Genomic DNA, 14,637 nt, shown 5'->3' on the forward strand with positions numbered 1-14,637 from the left:
ACCCCTCTGGGTGACCCTGCGAGGTGGAAATGAACTTGGCTCCATTTGCTGAGGGAGAGATGGAAGTGCAGGGCATTTGAGTTCCTTGCCCAGGGTTGCATTTAAGTGGAGGAGCCAGTTTCAGGCCCAGGGCCTCTGGCTGCAGAGCACAGCCCCCTGCACACTTGGCATGAAGCTGCCCACGCAGGAGATGCCATACACGGAAGTCAGGCCTTCTGTCCCTTGCAAGTGCGTCTTCAGTGTGATGCCCAGCAAACCCTCTCCTTATTTTAAGGAACTTCGTAAGATGGCATGCACAGTGAAAGCTTTCCTAGAAATTCCTAATGCCTACATGATAAAAAGTCCTATTTTCTTCTCTTTCTTCTCATCTTTCCCAATTATATTCTAGAAAAAATGTGTTCTATAGTAAAGTGTTGGTATTTACACAGCGAAGGAACATAGCCATGCCACTTTGTCTTTGTTTGTTCAGGGGCGAAAGTTTGTAAAAGCCGAATTTCGTTAATTCATCCAGCAGGCAGGGATGAGAATAAAAGACCAATGGGATTAAAGGTGGGGTCGAGGGGCAGAGTGGGGTTCAGGGAAGTGAGGCCTCCTCGCCCAGTAAAATTGGCAACCACATTAGTTCCTTCTTTATTCGAGCTTTGGACTCACGCGATTTTCACTAATCCTGTTCCCCTGCTAGCGAATGAGCCCCGTATAAAAAGAGACCACCCCATGCACTAGCCATCTTAACTCCTCATCAGGCCCTACACAGCATATGGAGCATTTGGTGAATATGTAGTCGATGAAAAAGCGAACTCCAGCTGCGATCCATAGACCACGGTCTTGTTCTTATTGTGGGACTTGTTTCGCTTCCAGGTGCCAGAGGTGACCCGGGATTCCCAGGGGCCCAAGGGGAGCCAGGAAGCCAGGGTGAGCCAGGAGACCCGGGCCCCCGAGGACCCCCTGGCCTCTCCATAGGAGATGCAGGTAATGTGGCTTCATGATATCAACACCGGAGACCCAAAGCACCTGCCCTCAAGTCCTAGCACACACAAGTGAGCCTTCCTTGACAGCGTAGCTATGTTGTTGTTACTTTTCCCCACTGACTAGTCTTAGCAACTCTAAGGAGCCCCACACACATGCTTTGGACGCCTTCACAGAACCCCTGCACACATGACAGTAGCTCCCCAACTAGGTTAGGTGGTGCCACGATGAGTAACTGGCCTGCTTCCACCAGTGGGTTGGGAAGAAAATGGAGAATTATCAGGTGCCATTGCCCAGTGTTGATCACAGCTATCAAGCCATTATTTGAGGGGCAAGGAGAGGGGTGTATTTAATGTTGAAAAATGATAGTGAACTATACCAATGGCTTCTACCCGTCGGAGTTATTGACAGGGCCATGCAGCCCACTAGTGCTGCCGGTGGGCCCCTCTGGACATGAACACAAAGGCAGCGGTGCAGTATGGGAGACTCACGCTGCAGGTGAATGCTGTTTGGTTTCAGATCAGAGGAGAGGCCTGCCGGGTGAGATGGGACCCAAGGGCTTCATCGGAGACCCCGGCATCCCTGCGCTCTACCCGGGCCCACCTGGACCTGATGGAAAGCCAGGGCCACCAGGCCCCCCCGGGCTTCCTGGACCACCTGGACCTGATGGTGAGTGGAGGGCAACAGAAGGGAGGGTGTATGCTAATGTTCAGATGAAGCCTGGTCCCCGCCGGAGGTGATTTGGAATTCTCTGCTAAATCACTCTGCGAACGAATCCAGTAGGCCAGTGATTAGAGTGCGGTGGATCCAGGTAGATTAGGGTGTAGTGGGTGTTCTCTGGGGTCCACGCAGAAGCTGGGGGTGGAAACTGAAGCCCTGTAAGCCTGTAAGTATCACAGCCCCATGGATGCCACACAGTGAGGTTTAGTTGCTGCAGCTTCGGTGAAATCCGTCCTTCAGCGAAACATCGGAGCTGTGCAGTCTGGAAACAGATGTGAGCCAACATCGCTGCCTCTGTGTCGGGGTGATACATTCCGCAAACCTAATCCAGGGTGGGGGCCTCACCCTTGACTGGCAGCCTCTCTCCTCTGTTACCCCAGCACATTAAAGCCAACTTGATAATCTGCCTTCTCAGCCCGTGTACAGTCAAAGCTACAACTGAACAAAGCTACAGCTGAACAGGTGGGAGTAGCTGGTGACAAAAAGAGATGGCTGCATTATCTGCAAAAATAAGTGACAGCTATTGGCCAAGGCCCAGACAAATGCGCATGAAAGTCAATAAAGCCAGCAGGCACAGGAGTGTGGACCCACCTGCCACCCGGTAGTGCATCCCTGAATCAGCAAAGATGCTCTTCCAGGTTATATCGTTAGGCGACTCAGCTTGAGTTGAGAATGATCTGTCTCAGGCGCAGGGAAACATGCAGTCCCGCTTGGGGCTTGCTATCAGAAAAGGCTGTTCTTTCAGCGTCAGCATTCAAAGAATTACGCTTTAAAGACCAAGCTTGTCCAACCCACGGGCCACATGCAGCCCAGGACGGCTTCAAGGACAGCCTAACACAAATTCATACACTTTTTAAAAACATTTTTGCAATTTTTTTTTAGCTAATCAGCTGTATTAGTTCATTCTCACGCTGCTATAAGAACATACCCAAGACTGGGTAACTTACGAAGGAGAGAGGTTTAATTGACTCACAGTCCGCAGGGTTTGGGAGGTCTCAGGAAATCTACGATCATGGCAGAAGGGGAAGCGAACATGTCCTTCTTCACATGGCATCAGGAAGGAGAAGTGAAGAGTGAAGAGGGAAAAATCCCCTTATAAAACTGTCAGATGTCATGAGAACTCACTCACTATCATGAGAACAGCGTGGTGGAAACCGTCTCCATAATTCAATTACCTCCTGTGAACCAGGTCCCCACCGTGACATCTGCAGATTATGGGAACTACAATTCGAGATGAGATTTCAGTGGGAACACAAAACCTAACCATATCACCAGCTAACATTAGTGTTAGTGTATTTTATGCGTAGTGGCCTAAGACAATTCTTCTTCCAATGTGGCCCAGGGAAGCCAAACAATTGGACACTCCTGCTTTCAATGTTGTGAAATGCCTAATGGGAACATTTCATTCTCTCATAAGAGCAAATATAGGCGACATTGGGAGAAAATAAGAGGTCATAGTCTCTTTCTATGTGACGTTGACCAAAAATTAACTGCCTCTTCTTTCCAAAATAGTTTACTTTAAATTCCCTGACATTGCCCCTAATAATCTCTCACAGCCTCCTACCTTCAAGGAGGAAAAACATGTTTGCTAATGGACAGTGTTTGGTTTCAGTTACAGGTCAAATTCAATGCCTCTGTTTTAATTGTTTTTGGAAGATGACTTCTCTGACATATCTAGAAGGAAAATCACCGGAGTTATTAGAGGCAATATCTTCTATTTTAAAAGTAGTAGTCAGCTGGGCGCGGTGGCTCACGCCTGTAATCCCAGCACTTTAGGAGGCCGAGACGGGCGGATCACAAGGTCAGGAGATCGAGACCATCCTGGCTAACACGGTGAAACCCTGTCTCTACTAAAAAAATACAAAAAACTAGCCGGGCGAGGTGGCGGGCCCCTTGTAGTCCCAGCTACTCGGGAGGCTGAGGCAGGAGAATGGCGTGAACCCGGGAGGCGGAGCTTGCAGTGAGCTGAGATTGCGCCACTGCACTCCAGCCTGGGCGACAGAGCAAGACTCCATCTCAAAAAAAACAAAAAACAAAAAAACAAACAAACAAAAAAAGTAGTAGTCACTTCTGTGTGTCTGTTTTATATTCTAAAGTAAAATTTTAACTTAATGAAAATCCACATATTCCCACATTATTTTGAAAATTTTTAGGTGCAGATATTTCCCTGGATCATGAACCTGCCAAAGAGTCTGAGCAGTGTGAGCTTTATTTTATATACATATATATATATATATATTTTTTTTTTTTTTTTTTTTTGAGACAGGGTCTTTCTCTGTGTCCCAGGCTAAAGTACTGTGGTATGATCTCCGCTCACTGCAACCTCCACCTCAAGGGATCAAGCAATCTTCTCACCTCAGCCTCTTGAGCAGCTGGGATTACAGGCAAGCGCCACCATCACACCTGGCTAATTTTGTAATTTTGGTAGAGACGGGAGTTTCACTATGTTGCCCAGGCTTGTCTTGAACTCCGGAGCTCAGGTGATCCGCCCACCTCGGCCTCCCAGAGTGCTGGGATTACAGGTGTGAATCACCACACCTGGCCTTTAAATTTTTTTATTATCCTGGACTGCTGTGATAAAGGCTACGTTTCTGTGAACATTATATTTCCTAAGCAAATGGTATCTTTTGAGTTTTCTTTTTCTGGAGCAGAACGTGACATGTTAAAAACAAAAGCATACAGATATTCCACTTTAATGGCCAGGCATGGTGGCTCACACCTGTAATCCCAGTGCTTTGGGAAGCTGAGGTGGGCTGATCACCTGAGGTCAGGAGTTCGAGACCAGCCTGACCAAAATGGTGAAACCCCATCTCTACTAAAAATGCAAAATTAGCCAGGTGCGGTGGTGCGTGCCTGTAATGCCAGTTATTCGGGAGGCTGAAGCAGGAGAATCACTTGAATCCGGGAGGCGGAGGTTGCAGTGAGCCGAGATCACTCCTTTGCACTCCAGCCTGGGCAGCAAGAGCAAAACTCCATCTCAATTTAAAAAAAAGAAAAGAATATTCCACTTTAAAGAACTGTGATCAAAGGCTAACGTTGCCATTATTCCTGTAAGTGAATTCCATTTTGATAAAGTCCCTAGCATATGCCATCTTGCTTTTCAAGTCTTGCTTGGTAAATCCGTGGTTTACTAGCGTAAGTCAACTGCGAACAATTTAATTTCTGATCCGTATTGTAGGCTGATGAGGAAAATAAAAAATGAATGGTATCAGATCAATGTTACCAGTTGAAAATGTTAAAAGCATACAACTTAAGTCCTCTAATTATATGTGTCACCCCTGTGAGACACATGGTTTCCAAATCAACATTTTTAAAGCAAGTTCTTATACAAAAAGTAGTCCACCGTAATGGCCTTTGGAAAATGTGCGTGTGGTTGTAGTTTAGTAGGAATGACCTTGATTCCTATGGAGTTCTCTGACTCTTCTCCTGGAATGCAATTGTTAGATTCCTCTCTTGTTAACTACGTTTTGTCCTGTTTTATAGGTTGCTACTGATGCAAACCAGAATGTTTAGTCTTTTGCAGCTCCAGTAAAATCAAACCAGGAAGACAGTTTTCTTTCTGGGTGAAATATTTTGCTTCCCCCCGTTCTAGTTCAGTTAGCTGAATTGAGTTCCGGGAAGTTCCGTTCCACTGTAGCATAAGTCAAAATAGGCCTGGATTGTTTGGCCAGGGGCTGTTTGTGGAAATCATGTTGCAGACATCTAAGAGGCACACTGCTATTCTATAGGACTTATTTAAAATGACTAATATAGTAGAGAAAAAGAGAGCAGCAGGGGGCAGAGGAAGGCTGTCACCTTCAGAGAGCCACTGTGTGCCTTTGGGACTAAATTTGCAAAGCATCCGATGCTTCCATTGTAAGGAGCGCCCGCAAGCTCTTTGTCCTGAATGAATGACGTGTCTGATTGACACTGCTGGCGTCTCTGAAGTGTGTGTGGTTAAATTTCTCTACCTGTGACACTGCATGTCTCATCACACAGGGAGAGCCTGGAGACATAGAGCAAAACTCACAAAGTCCACGACTGACCGGACACAGCAGTTGACCTGGTCACCGGTCACCCTTTGTCCCCAGCAGTGTGGGGTGCGGCAGCCTCTCCTCCTGAAGACGCTGTCTTCTCCCCTCCACTCCCGGGAAATCCTACTGCCCCCCAACATCTCTCCCCTGAAGTCCCTGCCCCTCCCTGCGCTCCCCGCCTAGATGAACTCGTCCTCCAGATGAAAGTACCCGCAGTGTGTGCTGGTCACTCGCTCATTTCCTCTCCGGCCCTGTTCTGTGCTCTGAGCTACTAACAGAAACCGTTAACTTGACACAGAGTCAACACTATGCACGTGTCTCACAAACGCCTCAAGCTCTCCATGTCCAAAATGGAGCTCTGGGCCGCCTCCGTCCTCACCCCCCGCCACCCCGCAGGCCTCTCCCTTGGTCTTCACCCCCATGCACAAACCTGGGAGCTCCAGCAGAACCCTGGGCTGCTCTGTGTACCTCACCCATTGTGTACTGGCTCCCTCGCACATCCTGGCGGGTCCCCCCTCCAATGCTGTGTGTGCCCTTGCTCTCCACCACCACCACCTGCGCAGCCTGCTAGGATGACACCCGCTGTTCCTCCCCTGGCCAGCCCATCGTCTACACGGCAAACCCACATGGCAGACCGTGTAGCCTCCCTCCTTGATGCCCTTTAATGGCTTCCTACTGCCCTCAGGATAAAAGCCAAGTCCGGTTTCTTCCCCTCCCTTTGTGCAGATCTGCCTTTCACTCACCACCCTCTGGGCTCTGGCCTTCTCCCTATTTCAGGGCCTTTCAGAAACGCTGTCCTCCCTCTGGAGCATTCTCTCCCGCTCCCCACTTGCGGGGGCTCCTTTTTATTCTTTGGGCTTTAATTTAAGCATCACTTCCTCAGAAAGGACTCTCCTGACTACCCCCAAAACATTTCCCTGGGCCTCTCCCTGCTGCTTTCCCCTGTTCTCACAGCACGGGCCATAACTGGAAAATCCGCATTAGTGTGTTTGCTGCATTGTGTGTTGAATGTGTGTCTCCACATCTAAGCTGTAGGCTCCGTGAGAGTCCGTCGGTTTCATTTCCAGTTGTATACTCAGCACCTAGCACACAGCCTGGCACAGCATAGGCACGGGATGAGTGTTTGATGAGCGAACGAATGAATGAGCTATGGTAAACGTGCAGTGAGCAAACTGCATGGGACAGTATCTGTGTCCTTGTTCTCAGACGTTTATCCTCACCTGGCAGTTCTCTGATATGCAAACTCCCATGCTGTTTTCCAAGCAGATAGCTGGGTTCTTTAAAGTTGGAGTTTTCTCACCTTCCTGTGTGTAATGGCCTCATTCCCTGCTCCTCTCAGGTTCCATGTAGTGTGTATAGCAACATGCCTTGTAATTCGTTGGGGGGAGTGCCGTTTGCCCGTTGGAGCTCTCACCCTATTATTGAACAGTGAGGAGAACAGATTGCTGCAGGGCACACCTGCAGAGCCTGCCCCCAGCAGCCGCTTGTGTGTCCTGCAGACGTGCACCCTCCTTCTGCCACGAGATGGCACTCTTCTTCTCCAATGCGACGGTGCACACTTTGCTGGCGTTAAGAGCGCATTTCTTGCACTGTCAACCATCAGGGATGCACCTGCCTGGATCATTGAGCCCTGCAGGAGTTGGTGGGGAGAGGGTTAGAAAGGGAAGGTGGTGGGTAAGGTCATCCAATATGGTTGACCATGCTGAATCCAGATTGGCCACAATATTTAATTAGCCTAACAGTTATGCTAACTCCGTGTGTGTGCATGTGAGGCGTGAAAGAGGAAACAGTGTTCTGGGGGGATGCACACGTGTGCCCCCATTCCTATATCAGAAAAAGATCAAAATGGGAAACTGAGTTTATCCTTTTTTTTAATTTTTTTGGGGGAACCAGAAGTGAGTAGCGGTCTTGGAATCCAAGTTACATGATCAAAAAATCGAAACTTTTCTTTGGACTCAATGTTTCTCAAAAGGAATAATTGTTATTCCTCTACTTTAATGGAAAAACTAAATTTGCAGACTCTTACATTTCTTTCCAACCCTGAAGGCTGTCGCCACAAAACAGTCTACATTTTCTTTTGAAAAAATGTGCTTTTATTTATGAAATTGGGATTTATGGATCATTTGGGGAGGCTTGGCTGAAAGCCACTCTGGGCTAGGTGGGACGCCCGGCGTCTCTGTGGTGCCCATGCTCTGTGTCTGGGGGGGACCCTGGGTGTCCTTGATGCTGGTGCCCCACAACTGGGTGGGACGCTGGGCACCCATGGTGCCGATGCCCTGCGTCTGTGTGGAACCCCAGGCATCCATGGGGCCAATGCCCTGCATCTGTGTGCGACCCCAGGCATCCATGGGGCTGATGCCCTGCATCTGTGTGGGACGCCAGGCATCCATGGTGCCGATGCCTTAAGCGCTCAGGTGGGGACCCCAGGCATCCATGGTGCCATGTTCTGCGTCGGGACCTCAGGTATCCGTAAATGATGCCCCCATGCCTGTGTGGACCCTAGGCATCCGCGGGGCCTAGGTGTCTGTGTGGGACCCCAGGCATCCGTGGGGCCGGCGTCTCATGCCTGTGTGTGGGACCCGGGTGGGACCAGGCACCCGCGGAGGCCGACGCCCGCGCCCCCTGTGTGGGACCCCAGGCATCCGTGGGCCGCATGCCCCCATGCCTGGTGTGGGACCCCAGGCACCCGTAAATATGCCCTGTGTCTGTGTGGGGACGCCAGGCATCCATGGCAGCCGCATGCCCCGCGCCTGTGTGTGTGACCCCAGGCATCCATGGTGCCGCATGCCCCGCGCCTGTGTGGGGACCCCAGGCATCCGTGGGGCCGGAGGCTCGGCGCCTGTGTGACCCTGTGCATCCGGGCCGAGTGCCCTTGTGTCTGTGTGGGACCCCAGGCATCCGTAAATGGCTCCCCATGCCTGTGTGGGGACCCTGCGGGACCCCAGGGCAATCTGCGGGAGGCCGATGCCCTAAGCGCCTGTGGGACCCCAGGTGACCCGCAATGATGCCCTGGCGTCTGTGTGGGACCCCAGGCACCCGTGGGGCCGATGCCCCTGCGTGTGTGGACCCCAGGCACCCGTGGGGCCGATGCCCTGCGTCTGTGTGGGACCCCAGGCATCCGTGGGGCGATGCCCTGCGTCTGTGTGGGACCCCAGGCATCCGTGGGGCCGATGCCCTGCGTCTGTGTGGGACCCCAGGCACCCGTGAGGCCGATGCCCTGCGTCTGTGTGGGACCCCAGGCATCCAAGGGGCTGATGCCCTGCGTCTGTGGTTGTCTCTCTAGGCTTCCTGTTTGGGCGGAAAGGAGCAAAAGGAACACCAGGCTTCCCTGGGCTTTCCGGCTCCCCTGGAGCCCGCGGACCGAAGGGATGGAAAGGTAAGAACGTCTGGGAGGGATGGGATAAGGACAGCCTGGCCTTTCCGACTCCCTCACCTTACAGAAGGTGAAATCCGTCCCCCACTCACGTGTTTGGAGATGAAAATGAGCCTGCATGTCCCTCCCAGCCTCCTTTCCCCATGACGGTGACACTGAGAGGGAGTCGCATGGAGCCAGCGGTGCTGTCTGAGCACTTGGCCCCCAGTCTCACCGTCCCTGCTCTCCTTCCTCTTCACTGACCTTCCTAGCAGCACTGAGCCCGATGCTGAGTCCTGTGCTGGGTTAAAAGGGAAAACAGTTATTTCTTAAGCTGCACTCAGGTAATGTCTGAAGGGCTCAGCTCCAAGGCATCGTAACAGAGGTCTGTAGAGAGCTCTGTCCATGGCAAGGTGCTGCTATAGTCACCATCTCTCGTCCCACTGAGACTTGGTGGAGTGACATGGCTTGCCTGGGTCTCCCTTCCTGTTGATGAGGAGGTGAACTTGGAACAGGTGGTCTTTGCACCTGACCCTTCCCAGTCACCTCAGGGACACTGCCCCTAGCTCGAGGCCATCCTCTGTGAGGCTCTGTGGGCCCGGTATGGTGCAGAGTGTGCTCCTGCTCAGCTCTCCCCTCCCGGAACACGGCGGGGCACTTCCTGGCACTCACCACGCCCTGGCCGTTTTGGCATATGTGGGATGTGCGGTGCATTCAGCAGCCCACTGTGGATGGGCATGGCCTGATAGCAGGCACCACAGGGCCTGGAGGAAGCGGGGCCTCCCCACTGGGCATCATCTGTGCCCTGGGGAAGCCAACCCCTGCTGCCAGCATAGTCTTCCCTTGCGCCAGGCTCCCTGGGTTCAGCTGTGGCAAAACAGAGGAAGAGGTCAGGCATGTCTTCCCTGCTCACCCATGACCTTTCATGACCTTGGCCTCTGAGGCCAGGGCTCTTGCCCTCCCTGACAGCTCCCTGGAGCCAGCTCCTCCCCTCGGCCCGCAGGCCCAGTGGTGGCAATCTTCAGCTCCGAGTGCCGAATTCCTTAACCTCCTTCACACTCCCCGCAACTCAGCCTACGCCTCTGAGTGTGGTCCCAGTTTTTAAGTATCTTTAGTAAACATCAGAGTCAAATTCTGAACCCCATGAGACTGTGAATGAACACTTGAGTCGCTCAGTCTGAGCCTCAGTTTTCCCATCTAAGAAATGGGGGTCCTAGTGCCCATCAGAACAGGCAGTGTCCATAAAGCACCAAGTGCGGCGCCCCACTCTCCCCGCCACGCTGAGAGGAATGCGGAACAAGGAGGCCCTCCTCTCCCTCCTCTGCAGGTGACGCTGGGGACTGCAGATGTGCAGAAGGCGACGAAGCTGTCAGAGGTCTTCCGGGACTGCCAGGACCCAAGGGCTTCGCAGGCATCAACGGGGAGCCGGGAAGGAAAGGGGACAAAGGAGACCCCGGCCAACACGGCCTCCCTGGGTTCCCAGGGCTCAAGGTGAGGAACAACTTCATCATGAAGCTGGCAGGACACTGTGAGGCCTCCCCAGGTGTCCCATTCTTGCCTTTTATCTCCTAAGTTTATGCAGCTTCAGACCAGCAACACTCATGGACCCAAGGCATAGCTAAACCATTCAAAAACCCGCATACTCCAGGGTGGACTTTGTACACGTCCACTGGTGAGACTGAGAAGGGGCGCTGCTGTGGGAACCGCAGCCAACAGCCCTTGATAGAGTTCAACAGGGGGTCACCACTTGCCCCAGAAATGCCATTCCTGGTGTATCCCCAAGAGACTTGAAAGCACGTGTCCACACAAACACACATACACCAATGTTCAGAGCAGCATTGTTCAAAATAGAAGGTGAAAACTATCCAAATGTCCATCACCTGATGAATGGATCAGCTAAATCTATACAGCATCTAAACCGTAGAATAGTGCTCACCTTCACATGGGAGCGAGGTGCTGATCCATACCTCACTGTGGATGAACCTGGAACATGTTATGCCATGGGGGTTGAGACCCACACAGAAGGACATGTGCTATCACATGCTCTCTCTATTCTCATGAAATGTCCACACAGGCAACCTAGAAACAGGAAGTTGATTGGTGGCTGCCACAGGTGGGGGTGGGGGTGGGGGTGGGCAGTACCTGCTTAATGGGTATGGGGTTTCTCTTTGATATAATGAAGATGTTCTGGAATTAGATAGGAATGATGGTTGGACATCCTTGTGAAAATACTAAAAATCACCGAATTTTATGCTTTAAGACAGTGAATTTTGTGCTATATGAATTATATCTCAAAAAAACCTATCATTTTTCATGTAAAAGACATTATTTATTTATCAAACATTCACCTTCTCAAGTTTAGCAAGACCTGATTTAGCATTGTTGGAAGGCTTCCTTCACCGATAAAAAGCAAGACCTTTTGATTTTTAAACTGTACATGTGCTTGTGTGGAGGTGTGGACCCCCCACACATCAGCTCATGCCTTTATTCTGTGCCTTATGAAAAGATCACCTGCGGCAGACCTTTCTTCCGTGGCAGGTTTTAGCTGACCAAAGAGTTCAAAGTGAATTTCAGATGGAGACAAATTATACTTTTTGTTGATTTTTTAACTTCAAAAAAGAACTCTGGGAAATTTATAAAGCAAAAAGTTCATTATTTTGCATATTCAGCAATAGAGGAAAAACAGTTGGTCAGGACACTTGGCCAAGGAAATGTAACGGATGTGAGTCCACAGCATGGAAGAGAACTGCAGCCCCGCAGAGCCGTGTTGCTGACGGTCATGACTCCCCGCTGCTTCATGGCACGGAGCTGTGCAGGTGAAAATGAGACCCGGGCACCTTGCTGATCCAGGCCCTAGGTTTTCTCAGAAAACAAACAGGAAAATTTATCAAAAAATAGCAGGTGCTCTGTTTTATCCCAGCTTAAAAAGGATACGGTCTCCGAATCATGGCTGTCTAGCAGTAACAGTGGCTCCAGTATTCAGAGAAAGTGCATGTGGTGAGAACTGCAAATATACCAATGGCAAAGCTAGTAGGATCCTCAGTTGTTTAAAAAGTGACCGAATATTTCCTAGAAGCCAAATGGATCCCATTCTGTGCCCCTGAAATGTCTAAAACCTTCCGAGCACACACATCCACAGAACTTTTGTTCAGACGCCTCTGGCTGTGCCTGGTGTCCTGCACTGAATGCTGTCATTGTGTGTCTGGAAACCCCACTGCAGTGGGAATACCTGAGACCATCTGGGAGTTTTTTGGTTCATTTTTTTTTTGGGGTGTTTTTTTTTTTTGTTTTGTTTTTGGTTTTTAATATTTGTGCTGGTAGAGTCTGGCAGGGTGCTTGAAGTGTAGGAGTGGATCAATAAGTCCATCCCTCCATCCATGTAACCAACATGTATTGATTGATTGGGCCTGGTCTGTCTGTGAGGAACTCTCCTAGATTCTAAAGTAATGTTGCAAAGCGCTAAATACATCAAGAATCTGTGGAATTTTCTAGGAGAAGGGAAACTCCCAATCACTTGCAACATTCCATTTAATTAAAGCAACTCCACACATTCCCATATTCTTGGAAATAGCGTCAACCAAGATATGCCAAAAGCTAGCACAGCTCACATTTGAAAACGCTACCCTGACGGGTACCCTGCTCATCATGGAAAGAGCTAGACGCGATTTTCCAGGCTGCGATTTGAGAGTCCCTGCAGGCAGCTTCTCTCTAAAGTATCTCTTTCTCCCAACCTTAACCTCAGTGCAGGAAACAAATGTCTATTAAATACCATTTATTATTCTCAATATTATCACAAAATTTTATTCTCCATACCTGGATTAACCTACTTGGCTCCTAAACAGCCGTGGTTTAGAGGAAGCCACCTTGACCTTTAGTTCAGCGCTTCTCAAAAGGCGCTGAGCCCGTGGATCCCTGGGGCCTCTGTGGACACAAAGGCAATGATTCAGCTGCCCCAGGCTGGAGCCTACAGATCTCCACCACTGGGCAGAGCCCAGGGACACTGAAGATGGGCCTAGGACCTGGGTTTCCCTGTCCAACCACCTGTGGCTACTTCCACTGTATTGTGTTTATTTATTTATTTATTTTTGGAGACAGAGTCTCGCTTTGTCGCTCAGGCTGGAATGCAGTGGCAAGATCTCGGCTCACTGCAACCTCCACCTCCTGGGTTCAAGTGATTCTCCTGCCTCAGCCTCCCAAGTAGCTGGGATTACAGGCGCCCGCCACCGTATTCCACCACCACACTCAGCTAAGTTTTTGTATTTTTAGTAGAGATGAGGTTTCACCATGTTGGCCAGGCTGGACTCGAACTCCTGACTTCAAGTGGTCCTCCCGCCTCAGCCTCCAAAAGTGCTGTGATTACAAGAGTGAATCACTGCGCCCAGACGCATTGTAATTATTTAAAATTAAAGGAAAGGTACCATCTGGTTCCTCAGTCCCGCCATCCACAGTTCCAGTGCTCCACAGCCACTGCGGCCAATGGCCCCACACTGGGCAGCTGGACGGGGATGTGTCCAGCATCGCAGAAAGTGCTCCTCGGGTGGCGCTCGGCTTGGGGACGGGTGACTGCCTGCCAGCTGTGTGAGATGAAAAAGCTTGCCAGCCATCTTCTCAGATGCCCTCACAGTACGAAGAAGGAAGACACTTTTTTGTCTGTTTTCCACAGGGAGTCCCTGGCAACGTTGGTGCTCCTGGGCCCAAAGGAGCAAAAGGAGATTCCAGAACAATCACGACCAAAGGTCAGTTCCTCTCTGGCCATGTGGCTCCTGGGGCACTGAGCCTTCCTGTGGGCGCCTGCCTGGGCAGCTTCACATACAAATCCCTTTCCAGGTGAGCGGGGACAGCCCGGCGTCCCAGGTGTGCCCGGGATGAAAGGTGATGATGGCAGCCCAGGCCGCGATGGGCTCGATGGATTCCCTGGCCTCCCAGGCCCTCCCGTGAGTAGCCACAGACTGCGGCAGCTCCGTCCTCTCTTCTTCATCCTTCAGGTTCTCCAAACACCCAAGAAGCAAACAGTATTGACGCAAGCACTAAACCCACCCGTGCACAGGACAGGTTGCTCATTCTGCTCCTTCTATTTTTAATGAGCAGAAATCAGATTTTTTAGGAAACGGTGAATGAAGTTGGAAGCCAAGCTCCAAGTGAACATTTAAAAGTCAATGAGCAAATAAATATTTGTCGTGGTGTAACAGACTAAGACTCCCCTGCCCAAAAAAAGTAGAATATTCTAAAATGGGTGACAGAACCCTATTTTTCCAAGGTAAATCATAAAATATACAATTTCATTTTTGCAACTAACATACACTGGCATTGAAGGAGGGGCTATCTAGTAGCCTGCAGAAACCCCAGCATCATTTCCTCGGGGGAGGCTGGGGTCAGAGGCAAGGGAGGCAGCCACGGAGGGAGACAAGACCCCCTCCTGTGCACCCTGCGGCCTCTGAGCCTCCCCTGCCACCATGCCTTTCCCACTGCCAGCTCTGGAGCGTTCTCTTCTCAGGACCCTGCAACCTTATTTCTCACGTCTTAATGTCTAGATTCCATTTTCCTCCCGCTGGTCACCAAGCCTATGCCTCCTTAAGCTCTTTGTAC

The 14,637-nt window shown here is 50.6% G+C and overlaps 1 protein-coding gene across 1 annotated transcript in view; it reads left to right on the forward strand.

The window, feature by feature from the left end:
* COL4A2 (collagen type IV alpha 2 chain) overlaps positions 1–14,637 on the forward strand; it is a 199,298-nt gene that overhangs the window by 140,806 nt on the left and 43,855 nt on the right. Inside the window, exons 19-24 of the mRNA XM_003914073.4 lie at positions 859–969; positions 1,486–1,635; positions 8,983–9,075; positions 10,379–10,542; positions 13,715–13,787; positions 13,879–13,985. Coding sequence (XP_003914122.2) covers positions 859–969; positions 1,486–1,635; positions 8,983–9,075; positions 10,379–10,542; positions 13,715–13,787; positions 13,879–13,985 — 698 coding nt within the window. The remainder of the gene's footprint in view (positions 1–858; positions 970–1,485; positions 1,636–8,982; positions 9,076–10,378; positions 10,543–13,714; positions 13,788–13,878; positions 13,986–14,637) is intronic.

This window comes from Papio anubis, chromosome 15, assembly GCF_008728515.1.
Source record: "Papio anubis isolate 15944 chromosome 15, Panubis1.0, whole genome shotgun sequence".
Lineage (NCBI taxonomy): Eukaryota > Metazoa > Chordata > Mammalia > Primates > Cercopithecidae > Papio > Papio anubis.